Source organism: Poecilia formosa, unplaced genomic scaffold (assembly GCF_000485575.1).
Source record: "Poecilia formosa unplaced genomic scaffold, Poecilia_formosa-5.1.2 Scaffold32, whole genome shotgun sequence".
NCBI lineage: Eukaryota > Metazoa > Chordata > Actinopteri > Cyprinodontiformes > Poeciliidae > Poecilia > Poecilia formosa.
The window spans coordinates 1,330,375-1,346,019 of NW_006799971.1; the positions used below are offsets into that span (position 1 = coordinate 1,330,375).

Consider the following 15,645-nt stretch of genomic DNA (forward strand, 5'->3'; position numbering starts at 1 on the left):
GCTCCTCTATTAACCTTTTACATTTCTACCAGCGTTGCACTGAAGAGCAGGGCCTATAATGAGCTCACCACCTATTCCACCAGGTGCCTCCTAATTTTTTTCCGTGCCTGATGCTCCCAAGTTCTGCAGAAAAATATCAAATGTATCCATCTCCAAGCTGTAGTTGAGGCTCAATATTTCACATTATTTATGTTGAAGACCTGCAGCAGAAATTCTACTAAACTGAAAGAAAAAAAAAAGCTTCACGTTGTTACAAACAGCAGAACAAAAGAGGAAGTGAAACACACCAACTGTCTTGCTCCATTAATCAGTTCCAATCTGATGAATGGAATTAGCGTCATATCGCCACAATGAGGCGCTGAATTTTATCTAAATTGCTCTGTCTCCCTCTCCTGGCCTTTAACAGTACTACATGTGTAATAGAAACCAGTACGACTGAAAAAAACAAACAGACAAAAAAAAAACAAACAGAATCAATCAACTCAGTCGATCTTTATTCAGTGGAACATTTAAAGTTGCATACGTTGGTTCCGACATACAAAGTGCAAAGAAAAACAACGAATCTGGTCCTTCGGTTTTGTAAATGAATAATATTAGTAGAAAAGACTGCATTAATGTGGACAAAATGTTAGCTACCTTCCAAAGACTATTTGGTTTCATAAGACCTGATGGATATGCTCTCTCACTCAAAACAAGACAAGTTTATATGAGGAGGCGCTCCAGGTTCCTGCTGGTGGAGTTATGCATCGTCTCCGCCGCAGAGCAACAGCAGAGCCTTTCTGTAGTCACCGCCGGTGTCTCCCTGCCATCAACAGGAAGAATTATGGAACCTTTTGGGATTTCCAACATGTTTTTGTGGGTCATTGGGTTATTTGTTATGTCTACATACCTTGATCATTGAATGCAGAGAGCAGGCAAACATCTTCCTGAATTCAGCTCGGATGTCTAGCAAGTCGACTTCACTGCGGCTCACCATCACTCTAATGAGGGTGTTGTCGTCTGTCCCTGCTCCCTGAAACACACACACACACACACATCATGCTGCTGGAGCTTCATCTGATTCCCTGCACACACACACACACACACATCATGCTGCTGGAGCTTCATCTGATTCCCTGCAGCATCCATGAACCTTCAAATCATCCATCTGTTGACAGACAATTACAAACCAAATATACATAGTTCCCACATGACGCCACATTTCCTGCATTTGGGTTTCCCGCCGCCATTTTGATAGGCAGAAGCATCTTCCCACTTCAAGAACAGTGTTGGTTGGATATTGTTGGAGTCAAAGATGTAAAGACAAATGTGTGTAAAGAGACATTTTCATCACATCCTCTGAAGCTGAGCAAACTTTGTTACAATAAATTGGGAGTCGACTAGTGGCTGGCTAATATCCAGAGGAAACAAACACAGATCATCTAATACAGCACAGACTCCGTCTGATCACTTTATTAGCAGTAAGGATGTTTTCAAATGTTTCTGAATGTGACCAAAACTGTTACGTTTCACAAAGTATGAAATGCAAATATAAAATGTAGATGTGCAAATATAAATTTTTTCTTCTTGCAACAGCTGTACTTGATCAAAAAAAATACATTCAGAGACGCTGCTGAACTTCAGCAGGTATGATATCTGTTTATGTGACCATATTTATAATCACATTTTTATAGACAGCACCTGCTCATATTAACACTCCTATTATTTGTTATGCGTCACACTTAGCAGGTAGCAGAGAAGGAGGCGCATTGTTGTTAATAATCTGATTATTAATGCATCTTTTGCCGTTTCTGGTGCTCACATTTACAATGTGTAGAGTAGAAAAATATTATTTTGAGACAGATCAACTATATGAACATTAAATGCAACCACACATGCGGTCAATTCTTGTTGTCACAGCCGATCACATCATCGTCCTCCTCCTCATCCTCCTCATCCTTCAGCAAACAAATGACTTGTTGACTGTTGCTACTGAACTGGTTAAGTCAAAGAGCAGAAAAAGCCTTTAAAAACTCATTTAATCCTCAATAATGACGCTCCTATGCAACGCTGTTCATTGGTTGCCTACTAAGATGGCACATTTCTGCAGTAATGAATTTCTGGCCTGGTCTTACAGGAACTTTGTATAAATTTAATTACAAAATATGGATAGTAAAAACAGTGTATTACTTTCATGGCGTAGTAAAGAGTCTCCGCAAAATAGGCTGGAACGCTCCTGGCACACTTCACTTAAAAACAAAAAAACAAATGCAGTCATTTAGAAGAAGAAACAGAGAATTAAGCTAAAACACTAACAGAAGGTGCCTACATGGAGGTTGGATTAGTTTTCTTACCCACTGCCAGGAGCAGGTCCTTCAGGCCTCCAGATGTTTCCCTCTGAATACTCTCCTCCATCTCATAGCCAGACATCTTCATGTAGGCATCGAACACTGAAACACAGCTCCAGATTTCAGCTCGACTGAAGAAGGTCAGAGGTCAACCTTAAAGATGTCTGATCCGCATGTTTAAAAGCTACATTTAATGTGTTTATTTTGCCTATGTTTGTCTCAGAGAATAGAAAAGCACTTGTTCCAAGCTTCCATCAACTCTACGTCGTGTTCAGAGTCAGCTGACAAGAGAAAACAAACCTTTCCTCAGGTGCTGGGCGCTCCGGTTTCCCAGGATGGTAACGAATGACTGTTCGTCGGTCCCGTACTTCTCCTCTCCTGCTTTAAACAGAGCCTGCAAGCAGGAACAAAAACACCTTCAGCAGTCACGTTGTTACAGACAGACTGTCATTTCATTTGGAGGGAGAACATTTTGAAATGAATGTCCTGCAATTTATTGAACAGTTCAGCAGCCTTTAATGAAGCCTTGAAGATTGCTGTATCGATAAGTAATGCAAAGCATGAGCTAATTTGCATAATCTATTCCTCTGCAACAGTCAGCAGGTAATGTACATCATTACCTCAGGGATCAGGTTCAGTTCCTGCTCTATTTACATTACAGGAAGTACAACATTTCCTTTCATTACTATGCTGATAACATCCAAACGTTCTCCTCTTTTAACCCCATAAACCTTTTAAAAAATATATGCTTTTTCTGCCATCATCAGTGGCTGTGCTAACTGGCTTTAGCATTAGCAGCAAACTATGCTATGGTGAATCAGCTGTAGCATAACCAAGAGCAGGCGGGAGGAAGTGAGTACAAGCATGATTGACACTTCTAAGACCCTCCTCCTGGCTCCGATTGGTTGTTTCTGACTTGTTTCTGCTGTTACTACTGGAAGAACTAGGAGACGGCAGAGAAGCTTGATTTCTTGATTATCTGGCTTATATTAGACTGTCATGACATTATAATAATTTTAACAATTTTTTTAAATATTTTTTTTTATAAAAGTTACATACTGCAGCTTTAATCCCAAACTCTCTAATAATCTGTGTATAACTGTGCTGATGTGTGTGTGTGTGTGTGACTGTAGAGTAAAAGCTTTGAGTGGTCAGCATGAATATAAACGCACTACATAAATTCAATCCGTTCACTACCCTTAAAATATGACCTCTGACCCTAAATAGCTCTATGTGACCTCCGACTGAAAGATATTATGTATTGGCATCATATAAACACTTAATTTATTTAGTATATGATGAATGAAGTACAGTTACTTTAAATAACAACCATGCCACAGTTGTCTATCTGAACGTTTGTGGTTTCAGTTCCAGATGTTGATGTGGCCTTGGGCAAATCAGTCAAAGGAAGTTTATAGATGAATTACTGTATATATAAATTGTATTTTAAATTGTTGTTTTGCTGACGAATGGTTGGTAGATTTTGTCCGTTACAAACCAAGCAGAACTGGTCGGGTATGAAATGGCAAAGTGGTGAAACGACTATCTCCTGTTGGTGGTTCCCCTTTGTTTCTGTTCAGGAAGCTTTTTATTCATCCAAGCTGCATTTACATTAACTGGTTTGTCAGACCAAATGCTGACGTTACCCCATCAGAGTTTTCATGTTGTCTCTTCTTTTATCAAATTTAGCTGTGTTTTTTTTCCCCGTTTATTTTTAAATGTATATTAGATAGAAAATTGCTTTCATACAGTTCTGACTCAATATTCAGATACAGTGTGTGATATGATGCAACCTGCTGGTTTGGTTTTATTGTAATTATTTTATCACACAAAAAGACAGTAGACATTTTTTAACCCATTTGTTTTTGGGGGGGTTTTGGCAGGAGTGATCATGTTAAAAATGTCTCTTATAAAATTGCAGCACAGATTTTAATAAGATGTTTTCCTGTCTTTCAAAGTCATGATTTGTTTTATTTCCCTGATAAAATATCTTTAAATTCATGTAGAGGCACTGGCTTACATTTCTGGATTGCATTTATGTTGCAGTAAAGAAAACAAAAAGAGAGAAAAAGAGAGTGAGATGAACAGATCAAACTGTCTCTGAATCGCAAAGAAACAACACAACAACACAAAATGGCTCTTAACTGCATTCATTCAGGAGAGCTGATCAGAAGATCCTGCATGATGCTTCACCATCATCACAGAGAAAACAAAATACAGACTCACCTGAGCATCAGCTTCGATGTTGCCCTCCTGGATTCCCGTCTGCCTGTTCGCCTGGAAGGAGATTTAAAAAAAAATACTGTAAAAACAGAAGAGAAAAACCAGAGAAGAGGAACTACTCAGACTGACCTGAAGCAGAATCACCAGGAGTCTCTTGAAGTGACCCGATGTGTCCCCACATACATCCTCCTCTAAGTCGTCGTCATACTCTGAGGGATACAAACACAACCACTGTGTGTCAAACACTTTGATTTGTTTCCAACCCAGGAGCTTCTTCTGTTCACCAGAGACTAAAGAACGTCTCCTGTCCAGAACGTAGGCAGAATGAACAAGTTGAGCTTAAATGTGACAATCAGTTTTTTTGACCAAGAAGAGTCAAGCGTGTGTGAAGCTGAATCTTGTTAACCAGTCGCAGCATCATGACCAATCACTCTCTTAATGATAGCGGCATCAAGAGAGGAAATGTGTTGCATAAATGTCACAAGCTGCAAAAATACATTTGCTTAACAGAAACATGGCAATTAATTAAAAACAAAAACTCTCGTTTTTTGATTTAAAAATGGCAGCACTTTATTTGAAGGGGTGTGCATGAAGCTGATATAACACTGTCTAAAAGTCCATTAAAAGTGTCAACTTTGCATTAAAAGTGTCTTTAGTTAACAAATGACACTTCAGTACAACAGTCAGACATTCATAAAGACTCCTTCATGTACATAACAGATGTTATGTCATGTTTATAACAGTCTCATGTCAGTCTTCTGCACACCCCTTCAATAAAGTGTTACCAAAACAACTTTAGTGTTCGGTTGAGGTGGTTTTTCTGGCCGTATAAAAAAATATTTATTTCGCAAAACTACAATGGAAACACTTTTTTGGCATCACACAAGTCACATGGTCAACACCTGGATGTTGCCACTGGCACAAATAAAGAAAAAGATAGGAAGTAGTTGGCGTAGCATGTTTTTTAATAACTTATTGCATGAACAAACTTACTCACATGTGACTTTAACTATGTTTTGTATAGGAATCACAGTGATTGCAAAGTCTTGAGCACATTTGGAATGGAAACACATCACCTGTGATCTAATGTTGGACAACGACCTGACCCCAAATCAAGTGCTATTATGATGCTTATGGTGCATGAGATCCACCCTCCGTCTGTTTTGATTTGAATGAATCAACCATTTCTCTCCACAGTGAGCCCATAGAAAAACTCAAAAGATGGGCACGGCAGTGGCGCAGGGGTAAAGTACTCAACCCACATAAGGAGGCCTTAGTCCAAAAAAAAAATACTCAAAAACTAAGAGATAATCCAGCATTTACTACAACAGATTCCTAGTCATGTAATGAAGCAGCACTGACTCTTCTCTCTGGAACTGAAACACCAAACCAGTTCTTAACAAGACTGGAGCCACATGCGCAATCTAGTACTGGAAGTGATTTGGTGGGAAAAAATTCTAATAGCTGCTTATGTTGAACAGTTTCTCATCCAAATTATAGTGTGGTGATCTCAAAGAGCTCTGTGTCAGGGGATCAACAGAGCATCTGTGGAAGCCTCACCTTGTCTGTAAGCAGCGACTATGTCCTTCACCTGCTGAGCTGTTCTAGAGGAAAGTATCTCCACCAGAACCTTCTCATCTGTTCCTGCCCCCTACAGGTCAAAAGAGGAAAATGTCAAAAAAAAACACAAAAAAAAAACAAAAAAAAAACAAACATTCAATTGAGAGCCACTGAAAACTTTAAATCAGCCTCATGTCTAATACCTTGATGGCATTCCGAAGGCATGTCACGTCGTAGGTGAGAGGCGGAGTCATAAGAGCCACGATCAGCGTCTCGAATTTACCGCCCAGCTCTCCCTTCAGGTCGTCCACCAGATCCTGACGTCGTGAAGAACACATTAAAGTTATCGCATCACAATGCATCTCAAAAATGTTTCAGATGCGTCTCTGAGACTCATCCCTGCAGGGTCAACATGGGGGCTGGTGCCCATCTAAAGAGTTTACTGGGTGAGAGGAAGGATACACTCTGGACAGGTCACCAGTTCGTCACAGACACATACACAGACACACACTTATAGCTAAAGGCAATTTAGAAAGACCAATTAACCTTAAAGTCATGGTTTTGGCTCTCAATAGCTAAGCTAGCTAGTGATTTTCCTTTGTAGTCATCTTTGGTTTCACAGTCAAACATCTGTAGCATCATTTATAATAACTTAAAGCTTTTATAGACTAATGGTGTTATAGATGGAGAGTGAAACAATTCTGGTTCCATTCACCTCTGAAGTCAGACCCAGTTTAACCAGCTGTTTGAAAAACATTGTGGTTGGCTACTGTTGCGGTCAGCTGCTATGCTAACTGCTCTTACCAGTACAGATTGACTGTATGCATTTCTAAACATTTGACACCTCTAAATGTGGTAGCAATGTGTTTAATGAAAAACATTATGTGGAACAGCAGGCTGAGATAAAATCTCAGGAGTTAAAATATTTTTTTGCATAAATATATTAGATAAGGCAACATACACAACCTTTTATGCTAGACCACTCCACTGTCCTGCAGATAAAAATCTCAAGCAACCTCATGAAAAAAATGATTTCCTCCACCTTCTACCTGAGCTACTGTTGCCATCTGTAGAAATGCACCTCTCCCAATCAAAAACCATTTGAGTCAAAAGAAGTGCCTTAGCAACCTTGTGTGCTCACTGCTAATTGTGCTAATGGTGGAGAAACAACTCACCATTACAGGAAAACAATTTAAATGCCGTTTTCGGTGGTCATACTAACTAGCCTGAGCATTCACAACTGGCTCTGCTAACTGCAGTGTAGGAGAGAGCAAATGAGGGATAAGCAGCGTCACAGAGGGTGATTGGCAGCGCCAACACCCTCCTCATGGCTCTGTCCAGTTGTTTCTAGTTAGCACCGAGAAAAGGCAAAGTTTGATTTTTTTCACAGATTATCTGTGCCATACCATACCGTCACCATGTAGTAACAGTTTCAACAAATTTGTGAAAAAAAATTTCCATAAAAGTTACACTCATTTAAAAGTAAACTTCTGTCAACAGTGAATTTAGCTAACGCAAACTGGAAGGTGATTTAATAACTTAATGACTTAAATTCAGGACACCACACAGAAGTGTCTAGGGTCAGAGTGATGTCAGGTTCACTCTTCATTAGAGGTTAAAGGTCGAGCTCTACAGGAAACGGCCGCTGTTGAACATACGCCCTGACCTTTCCAAACAGAGTCTTGTAGGCCGCCTTGATCTCCTGCCGTTGGGCGTTGCTGCGAGCAGTCAGCAGCTGCAGGATGGCATCCTCGTCGGTCCCTACGGCAACAAACACCATGGTTACTCAGGAGAGCCGCGATAGTGACTCTCACATGACACCCATGTTATGAAACCACAATAACAAGCCCGATCCATTCAGGAGGATTCTTGGTTGGATCAGCTTAACCCACACAAACACGGCTCAGCGTCACAGTCAGCAGGTCTGTTTGCACCCACAGAGGAGTTTCATGTTACCCTCAGCTGCTCACGTGTTCATGACTCACTGCTGGCTGAGTGGGTGGAGACCACTGCTTACTACACCGGGGCCGATGGAGGAAGGCCTTCCCTAAAACATTCACTGATCTGCTGCAGATTTGACTGCAGGATGAGGATCTTACCCAATCCTTTCATGGCTTTTTGCAGAACTTCAGCATCTGCACTGGCGTTGAAGTTAGCACTGGCTTTAACAGTTCCTCTGCTGGCCTGAAATAAAGAAATTATGGAAAAATTATATATAATGCATATATATTCTTAATTCATTCAGCAGATTTCCATTAGGTCAACTTACACCTTTAATTTAACTTGATCAGGAAAGAGAATTACATATCATTTACCATTAAACAATGGAATAGAATAGGCGTATGTTGCAGTGACTTTGTACATGATGCTAAAGATATATTGAAAAGGCTACTTTTCATCTGCTTGTATTTCAGTACATTTATGTCCGTGTGTAAATAAAGACACGTTTTAAGTCAGTTCAGCACTGTTTTCTGTATTGGATTTATATTTATCAATATGGGGAAGTTCTGATATTTGAACTTCCCATTCCGAAGTTCCGAAACATTTTTAACAAATCTCTCAAGAAGAACTAAACTCAGCAATCTAACTATGTCTGCACTGAAGGTTGGCATTCAAAACAATCCAACACCTCAGGCCGGATGGGTTGATGTGGTTCGTCCTCTTAGTTAATATTTGCTCTGTTTTCGAGAAGACTGTCAGCATTAGACAAGCCAATTAAAACAAAGTTCTGCTGTGAGGAGGGCGGAGCCACTGAGTGTGAGAGCTGAGCAGCATAAGGGGAAAAAAAGTGGGAGCCAGCTCTTCTGATTCACTACAAACCATCTGTTTTTATAGTAGATGCTTTTGCTCATGACCCATCACTGTCCTTTACATCATGCATTTAAAAACCAGGCATCTATTAGTTGTTCATGTAACTTCATACATTTAGTGCAAGCTGCGTTTTGAATTCAGTTTAAAGATAAATCAAAGCACAGGAGCATAAAGAGTCCCAGTTGGCGGCGTTTCAACTAAAAACCTAGAGGTTGGAGTCCTTGTCAAATGGTGTTTTTGACTAAAGTCCCAGAGGGTTAGAGCCCCAGTTAAATGACATTTTACTGAAGTCCTAAAAGGGGTGCGGGTTTTAATGTTTTTATCTTTTTTAATCTTTTTCAAAATGTCTCTCTTTCTCACTGTTTATTCAATGTCACATGTTGTTTTTATTTTAATTATGTAAAGCACTTTGAAATGCCTTGCTGCTGAAATGTGCTATACAAATAAAATTTGATTGATTGATTGATTGATTGATAAAGCTAAAAAATAAATAACAGCAATTCAGTTTGATTATTAATAAATTGACCTGGATATAGCAGAAATTTTGAAAGTAGTAGACTAATGAGAACTGAAAACAATGTAATAAAAGTCAACCTTATAATCAATTTACAGTTAAACATTGTAACAATGTTGTTCCCGCATCAGATCAGACTGTAGCACATCTGCATTGCATCAGTGAAGTGTTTTTTGTTTTGTTTTGTTTTTTCTAGGAGAAGAGGGAGATGTTTGGAGAGGAAAACCACTGGAATGTGTCTGGAATTCTGATCCTGAAGACATGGAAGGCGGGCAAGCGGAATTACTGCTGGAGCTAACAGGGAGAACTGTGTTGGTTTCAGCAGGCAGGAATGCCAACATGTCAACAGGAATCTCTCTCTCCATCAACATCAGCTAATCAAGTCTGGTAGCTCAGCTGCCTGCTCGGACAAACAGCTGATTGGGAAGGTGATTGAACGTTTCCTCCGGAATGTGTGGGATTTATCTACTGAGCGAGTTCAGACATGGAGAAACTTTGAGCCTCATTACGTGAACAGAAGCCGCTAAATCATAGGCGGCATCTCTCCTCTCCATTTATGCATACCAGTATGACAGGGAGACCCTCATTATGTCATAAAATACATTTTAAATATTAAATAAATTTCAATATGAGCAGCTTGGATGTGATGAGACCTGTCCTCCAACACCTTGTGTCAGCGTTTCCACCCTGGAAACCATACGAAGCTCTGACAAGAAAATGCAAAATTATTGGAATGTTTTTGCACTTTAAACTTTTTTAAAAATGTTTTTTACATTTGTTAAAACCGTGTCATGACACATATATAATACGAGACAAAAAAATCTGTGAAAAGACCAAGCTCCTCCACCTCCTCCCTGTGCTGTGGTGGCCATCTGAAGAAATGCAACTAATCAGATCCAGGAGGAGGGTCTTAGCGCTGTCAATCATCCTCATGTACTCGCTGCCACATGTGGTAATGGTGAGAAATAACTCACATTACCACAGGAAACCTGTTTTGATGGCTATGCTAACTAGTCTTAGCATTCTCACACATGGGCTTGATTGACAGCGCTAAGACCCGCCTCCTTGCTCTCACTGGTTGTTTCTAGATAGCACTGAGTGAAGGCAGAGGAGCTCAATTTATTCAAAGATTATCTGTCTCCTATGCGGTCACGTCATAAACAGTTTCAACAAATACGCAGAAAAAAAACGTTTTTTATAAAAGTTACATACAGAGAGCAGCTTTAAAATATTAAATTACCAAAGGATGTTGTTTTAGAAAGCTGGTTCATATGAGGTGACTGTGTTTAGTCAGCTGTTTAAATAGGCAGAAAAATTAAACTTGAAAGTGCAACGATATAAATAATGAAAAACATATTTTATTTAAAATATTTCATATTGATATACTCCCTTTCTTCACCTGCATGCAGTGTTTGTTTGCTAAAAGCATTTAAACGGTTCAGCTTTAGTCTCATTTTACAGAATCTGAAAGTTAAAAGTCCAGCTGGTATTCACAAACTCCACACTTATGAGTTTGTGGTGGTAGGACAGCAATTCTTTCCTGCATCCCGTCCAAACAACCGGTGACCATAGAAATCACTCCTGAAGGTTGCTACGGTGACCTGACAAGATGCCCCTCTTTGCTGCAGTCCTCCAACAAGCAAAATGCTGTTAAGTTCTGTTTATATCTGGCTGTGTGTATAAAACTATTTTTATACAGTTGCCGTTTTCTTTTCGTCATTTCCTGATTTTTGAATTTCAGTGTACATCTGCCTTGCTTAAATTACATGATTTGTTTTCATCCTTTTAAATTATCAACCATGTCCTATTTACACCCAGAGAAAACAGGAAGTGGTGTATTGCTAAATAGTTTCGCAGACACACCGAGCAACTTCAACAGGTGGAGTAGAAATTAAAGCACACAAAATGAATGTTGAAAACATTTATTTTGTAGTTTGAGATTGATTTTTTCCTCCACTAAATAAATGTACTTAAATTAAAGTTTTCATTGTCTTAAAATGTTCCACGTGAAACTGTGAAATTTATTTTTTCTGCAGTTACTTGAAATGTGAAAAATATATATATATCAAAGTGTGAAAGCTTTGAAAACCCAATGAAACGTCTGGATTCAGTTTCAGCAGAGAGACTGAAGCATCATAAAATATATCCTCCCATCGGATTATTAAATCTGAATGCTTTAATTTGGCTGTTTTATTGGAATGTTGATACTAACTCCACCCTGGTGAGGAGAAATATGGCTGGTCTGCCTTTAAGAGAAGGAGGGGAGGTCGAAATGAGCGCATTAAAGAGCAGAGAGGGATCCAGGGGCCCACCCAGTGGAAACAGAGCCCACAGTGAGTCATACACCAAACTTCCCCAAACGAAAGCTGTCTGTGTGCTGAACACGCCCTTCAGTACACACCAAATCTGATGAAACTTGAAAGATTTTAAACATTCATGTGGCTAAAAAAATTTCATTCAAATTCAACACAGTTGCAAAAAGCCAATAACATATTTCCTCATTTAGAAAAACTGAAATCAATGCCACATAATTTAGTTTAAAACACGATAACTAAAGTTAAGACAGCTGACGGAGTGGTTTTACTTTGCAAAGTCTAGTAAAAGACATCTGACTGCAAATGGAGATAAAAGCTAAAGATCATACCTTGAGGAGTTGGTGGGCGTGGCCACAAGTTCAGACGGATTAAACACCGAAGAGTCACATATTTGCATAAATAACGGATTTAATTCTAGACTCTAATTGCTTACATTTTGTATATATATATATATTCCCCATACTCCTTTTTGACATTAGTCATAGCTGTAATAAAAGAACTTACCATTTTGAAGATCTTGGGAGGTTTTTCAAGATGATCTGCAGAGAAACAGGAGCGTTAATCAAAACGTTGACCTGAACATCCATTAATAATAGATTCGATCAGCTTTAACCGTGTTTCCTGCTCTGTCTGCTCTGCGGTCAGGCAGCTGTTAACCTTGCCAGAACCAGATGTCTGTTTGTTTTTTCTTTTTTTCCTTCTTTTCTTTTCTTCTTCTCTTTAATCCTCACAGGTATTTTTCCTATCCCTGTCTCGCTGTAGATGCGCAGAAAGTTTTCCTAAAGTTGTGCAGCTGAGCCGGATCTGAACCGGATGTAAGCGGGACTTACCGCTGAGCTGTAGCCGTCAGGAGAAGCTCCGAGCGCAGCCTGCAGAGAGGAGAGAAGGACGGGAGGAGGAAACCCACCAACATAAACTCTGTAGTGCACGGACCACACCCAGGTGCGTCCCATGACGCCACGCAGCTTCTTCTAAAAGCATTCTGGGAAATGCGGTTGTCATAGAACCGGCGTTTCATATTTTAAAGTTTTCTGGAGCTCTTTTAAAGTTTTTTTTTTCATGTGCCTTCTGTCCAGTTAAGTGCGTCACAAACGTATTCATATTCCTTTGACATACATATTCCTTTGAACTTTCTCACATACTCTCCCGTTGCCAAACCTTTTGATCTGATTTTACATAATAAGGCAACACAAAGTGTATAATCGTGAAGTTGAAATAAAATGATGCATGTTGATTTTGTTTGGCAATGTTCTCAAACAAACCTCAGGAGAGCTTCACGGAATCCCTGCGTTAATACTGAGAATATTTACTCCCAGCTGGGCTTAATTTAACCATTAGTTGGCCTCTTTACAGACCACTGAGTGCACTGGGAAGTTTGAGAATAACGGGAGCTGAGTGAAGGCAACAAAAGAATGCAAAACTTTTCAGATTATTACTTGAGCAAAATTTTGCAAACCATTTATAGTTTCCTCAAACATTTCACCATTGTACGCTTCTTTGTGTTGGTCTGACCTAAAAAAAAGAATCCAAATAAAATGCAAAATGATTTGTAGCATGATTATTTGGGTGAGGTATTGTATGCACACACATAGGTTTATCTCCTCAGATTAGAAGTCATTTTAGAGTCTTAATGATTGAAGTCTGAGATAATAAAATATAAATAAATTGGGAAAAATTAGGAAAACTCATTTGATTTCCAGTTTTACATTATTTTGCATGTTTCACAAAGACATCTCCAGTGCTGCCTTCAATATGGGGCCAAATGCATGAAGACCTCTTCCTGTTAAAGCTCCAGTGAAGGCTGTTTTGTCAGAAAACAAAATTAGGTGAAAAAAAAAACATAATTTTGTACCTAAAACCTAATTAGGTTTGGTAGGACTGACATTCATTTAGCCTGGAGATGTTTTTCCTCACCACCTGATAACTATTAGGTTATTTCATGTGTAACTCTGAGGCTGCAAAAGTCTCCACCTAAAAAAAAAAGAATATTCAAAAATCCACATTCACCTACAATTCGATTGTCTTCTATAACTCCTGGGCTACATACTTGTTGATTCTTAAACTTGTTTTTCAAGTTTAAGAATCGGTTCCATATAGCAGGAAACTGAAACCAAAAGAGCTTTATAGCTGCTTATGGCAGGATGTGATTTGATAAAACCAGACGTGAAACAGGAGGATTGATCCATACAGCATACCTGACACCTGAGAGCAAGTCTTTAAATATTCATTAGTGTTAAATATCATAGGCTAACAGGCAGAAAACATTCACATTAATACAGACACTAGAAGGCATCACTGCAGGTTATAAAATAGGTCACATAAAGCCGCATGTTCAACATGATGTTCAGCTCAAAACTAAATCGTATTGAGGTGATGAGGAAACAAAATCAGACTCTTGTCAATGAAGAATATCGCCATGGAAACAAACTATGCTGATTGGCATTGTTAAGGGAAACAATGTGGAGCCTTGTGGACTGGTATGCTGAAAATCCTCCCACTGATATATCACCATATAAACAAAAAGACTTCCAGACAGGCACATGCCTGAAGAGAGTGTGTTCATTGCTGTTCAATATATTTTATATGGATTTAATCTGATTGACCAACTCAGAATATTGGATGGCAAACATAGTTTTAATTTTGTTTTTGCAATTAAAAATGTGAAAAATGTCTGTGAACATCCTTTTTTTTTTAAATATTATCACACATTCTTAGTAAGAATGTGTGATAATATGTCCCAGTCATGTTTTGTTATGACTGGGCCACAACAAAACACGAACACACTTTGATCTAAGCAGTACTTTTCTGAGGCACAGCACATCATATTTAGAAAGATGACAGTTAAAATATTGACACATAGTCACAGTACAGAGAAGGTACTAAAAAGAGCCAATAAAAAGTCCCAGGTGTTACAGATTATACAATATAACACAATATAACAGAAGAGGGGTTTCATTTGAAGAGAAGCAAAGGTTTAAATATCCATTTATGTCTTTCTTTGTTTTTCTGTGAGCAGACAGGAGGTGAGAACCAATGACAGAGGATTTAACAGGTAGCAGCTGCTCTCATGATGTGAACAACCTGGACATTTATTGGTTGATTCATTGCATTTTACCATTAAGCTGCTTGTTAGAGAACAGACGAACAAAACACTGAGCAGTTGGACATGTGCATTCAAAGTTTAGAGCAGGTCATGTTGAGTTTAGAAAGGTCATAGTGCATTTTAGATATACCCTGAAACTTCACCTTAATTTCAGGGTGTATAACTTTTGGTGAGTAGTTGAGGTCTTTTTTCCGGGTGTATATTGTTTGTTTGTTGGTCATGTATGCAAGTGAGGACAGAAGAGCCATAAACTGCTCAATATAGTTGTCATCTGGCACGGAAATATGTACAGTTAAAATAAACATACACTCTTCCTACATTTATGTTAATATTTTGTCATATAAAAATAGTGAAAATACAGGTAAGTATCAAACAAATTACAATAATGAACATGTTGGGTAAGCACTACGTTCTCATTAGGCAATAAACAAAGAACTACAAATTAAAAGTTCAAACTGAAAAAAATGCTATTGTTTCAGGTAAGGTCATTGTTCAAACTTGATTCATACTTGGTTACAGCGCCATCTAGCGGACAGAGTTGCGAACCAGCGAAAGTGAGAAAAGTAGCTGACTCATTTAAAGAAGAGTCAACAAAAATTATGTAGTTAAGATATCTCTTGCGTTGTTACTTTCTGAAATCTTTTTGTCCTAAAGTGTCTTCTTCTAAGTATGTCTCAAATAGTCTGGTCGTTTTGGTAACATTCTCTTATTAAGAGAATTGTCGTTTTTCAAGAATGTCGGTGGTTGGTGTTGGGTTCAGCCCAAATATTAAAGTAATTTCCATATCAGAAA

At 38.8% G+C, this 15,645-nt stretch overlaps 1 protein-coding gene across 1 annotated transcript; it reads right to left on the reverse strand.

The window, feature by feature from the left end:
- Positions 1-472: 472 nt before the first annotated feature.
- Positions 473-12,660, reverse strand: anxa5b (annexin A5b). Its single transcript, XM_007549638.2, has 13 exons — positions 12,581-12,660; positions 12,255-12,289; positions 8,210-8,294; positions 7,777-7,871; positions 6,314-6,427; positions 6,111-6,201; positions 4,680-4,759; positions 4,554-4,604; positions 2,628-2,721; positions 2,334-2,429; positions 2,170-2,228; positions 890-1,012; positions 473-802 (listed from the first exon to the last, which is right to left on the reverse strand). The coding sequence occupies exons 2-13, from the start codon at positions 12,255-12,257 to the stop codon at positions 740-742; spliced, it is 954 nt and encodes a 317-aa protein (XP_007549700.1). The 5' UTR covers positions 12,258-12,289; positions 12,581-12,660; the 3' UTR covers positions 473-739.
- Between the last annotated feature and the right edge of the window lie 2,985 nt (positions 12,661-15,645).